General features: G+C 33.9%; 1 protein-coding gene across 3 annotated transcripts in view; it reads left to right on the top strand.

The window, feature by feature from the left end:
- LOC125033987 (reticulocalbin-2-like) overlaps window positions 1-2,500 on the top strand; it is a 14,771-nt gene that overhangs the window by 7,007 nt on the left and 5,264 nt on the right. The window contains exon 6 of one of the 3 annotated variants that reach the window (XM_047625601.1): window positions 1,132-1,261. The exons of 1 other annotated variant lie outside the window; for it this stretch is intronic. In XM_047625601.1, coding sequence (XP_047481557.1) covers window positions 1,132-1,261 — 130 coding nt within the window. Of the gene's footprint in view, window positions 1-227; window positions 364-1,131; window positions 1,262-2,500 lie in introns of all 3 variants that reach the window. One more of the 3 variants, XM_047625600.1, reaches the window with a different exon arrangement.

The raw sequence follows: 2,500 nt of genomic DNA, 5'->3' as shown, positions 1-2,500 counted from the left end.
CAGCCTTCACATCTGTTATCCATATTAGTGAACTTCAGAAAATAGATGCTGTGAGTTAGAACAGTCTATGCTTCAGCCAGTCATTGGCAATCCAGAACCAGATTGTAGGATTTTGAGTGACCCCTCTAGGTTGTAATACATTTTACCAGCATACTGTTAGTATTAGAGAAGTTGAATTAATGTGACTTTGTGTGTCATAGCTACAGTGCATTACACTCAACTTACAGAGTTCGAGGTTGATGAAGAAATTATGATGAAGCGTGAATTTGTGCGCAAGCATAAGCCAGATTTTGATAAGTTTGACTTAAATAATTCTGGTTTCCTTGAGGTTGACGAGGTTGGGCCTTTAATGGAAACAAGCAAGTAAGCGATCAGTGTTGCCGCTTGGGTATCACGTGATCACAGACAATGGGACATTTTTTGGGACACTAGAAACACCAGGTTTTGGCCAAAAGTTGTATGAAGTGATGCAGTGAACTGAAATTTGCTGTCCTTCACTTCACTTCACCTTCTTGTTCTTGTGATGATGCACTGTGTTCATTAAAGGTGGTGGGTGCGGACCGTGTAGTTTTGGTTTCTTTCATCTATGTTTTACAAGCAGTGAATGTAATATTGTAATTACATTTTGAGTTAGAGCATTTTGGTAGAACTTTCATAACAGTTGTTCTATGTTGTCATTGATGTCATTGATGTCTTATTGTTGGATGTCTTTCAATATTCTTTTCTTTTTTTTCCTTTAGTAGGTATTTCTGGTAAGGATACCAGCACTCTGATTTGGATTTTGTGAATATCGATAGAGTTAGATGAGAAAGAGGTCTTATTAGCTTAAATTAGCATCAAAAATTTTGAGAGAAAGTAAATTTGTTTTCAAAATTGCTTGATTCTCATAGCATATAAATAAATGTTTTTCTGATGGTTTGAGCAGTAGTAAAAGATACTTGTATTTTTTCATACTCGGTTGTGGTTGTGATATTGGTACACTGAATCTGGCAGTGTGTTGATTTGATGAGAAACTTGTTTCATCGCAGTCTTTTCAAGTAGACTCGACACTCCCTTTGCCACACAATCAGACATTTTCCTGCCAGGCTTTGAGAGAAAGCTTTGGTCATCTTACCCCAAACTGTCTTCCAGGCACTATACTCAAGACCAATATTTCAAATGAAGAAGACCAAGATAGGCGCAAGTTTGAAGAGCATGACGTTGATGGAGATAATGCACTAAACATTGTCGAAATGCAAAGATTTTTTATCCCAACCAATCTGTAAGCGAGGCCTAATCTGATATTTACTTTCTTATTGCATTTTTTTGTTTTGTTTTGTTTTTCTGGAATTTGTGTGTGTTTTTTTCCCTATGTTGTTTTTTGCTAGCTTTTCTCTCTTTTTTTGGTCTTTCTCTGATTCTTTATCCATTTTTTTTCCCCATTTTCTGTTAAGCTTACTTCTTTTCTAATTTGTTTTATTGTTTTTTTTCTTTTTTTCTGCAAAATATCCTATGGTTCCTTTGTATGAAATATGTGCATATTTTATTCTTCATTCTTTACAACAGCACAGACCAAAATTAAATTTTACCCATTAGATCTGGATGCTTCACTACTGTTACAGGGACCATAATATGGTAATTAGGCTCACACACACACACACACACACACACACACACACACACACACACACACACACACACACACACACACACACACACACACACACACACACACACACACACACACACACATACAAACACATATACACACATATACACACACATATACATACACACATACATACACATATATACACATATACATATACACATACATACTCAAACATACATACTCATATATACATACATACATATACATACATACCTATACATACATACCTATACATACATACACATATATACATACTCATACATACATGCATACACACACACACATACACATACTTACACATATATACACATATACATATATACACATACATACTCATACATACATACCTATATATACATACATACACATATACATACTCATACATACATGCATACATACATACATACATACATACATATACATACATACATACATACATACATACATACATACATACATACATACATACATACATACATACATATATACATACATACATATATACATACATACATACATACATACATACACATATACATACACGCACATACATACACGCACATACATACACTCACATACATACACGCACATACATACATGCACATACATACACGCACATACATACATGCACATACATACACGCACATACATACACCCACATACATATACGCACATACATACATACACTTATACATATATACATACATACATACATACATACATACATACATACATACATACATACATACATACATACATACATACATACATACATACATATACATTAATACATCCATTCATACATACATACATTAATACATCCATACACATACACAGAGATACATATAC

This window comes from Penaeus chinensis, chromosome 17 (genome assembly GCF_019202785.1).
Source record: "Penaeus chinensis breed Huanghai No. 1 chromosome 17, ASM1920278v2, whole genome shotgun sequence".
NCBI classification, from domain to species: Eukaryota; Metazoa; Arthropoda; class Malacostraca; order Decapoda; family Penaeidae; genus Penaeus; species Penaeus chinensis.
Note: the sequence above shows the minus strand (reverse complement) of the source record. Positions and strands in the feature narration are given on the sequence as shown.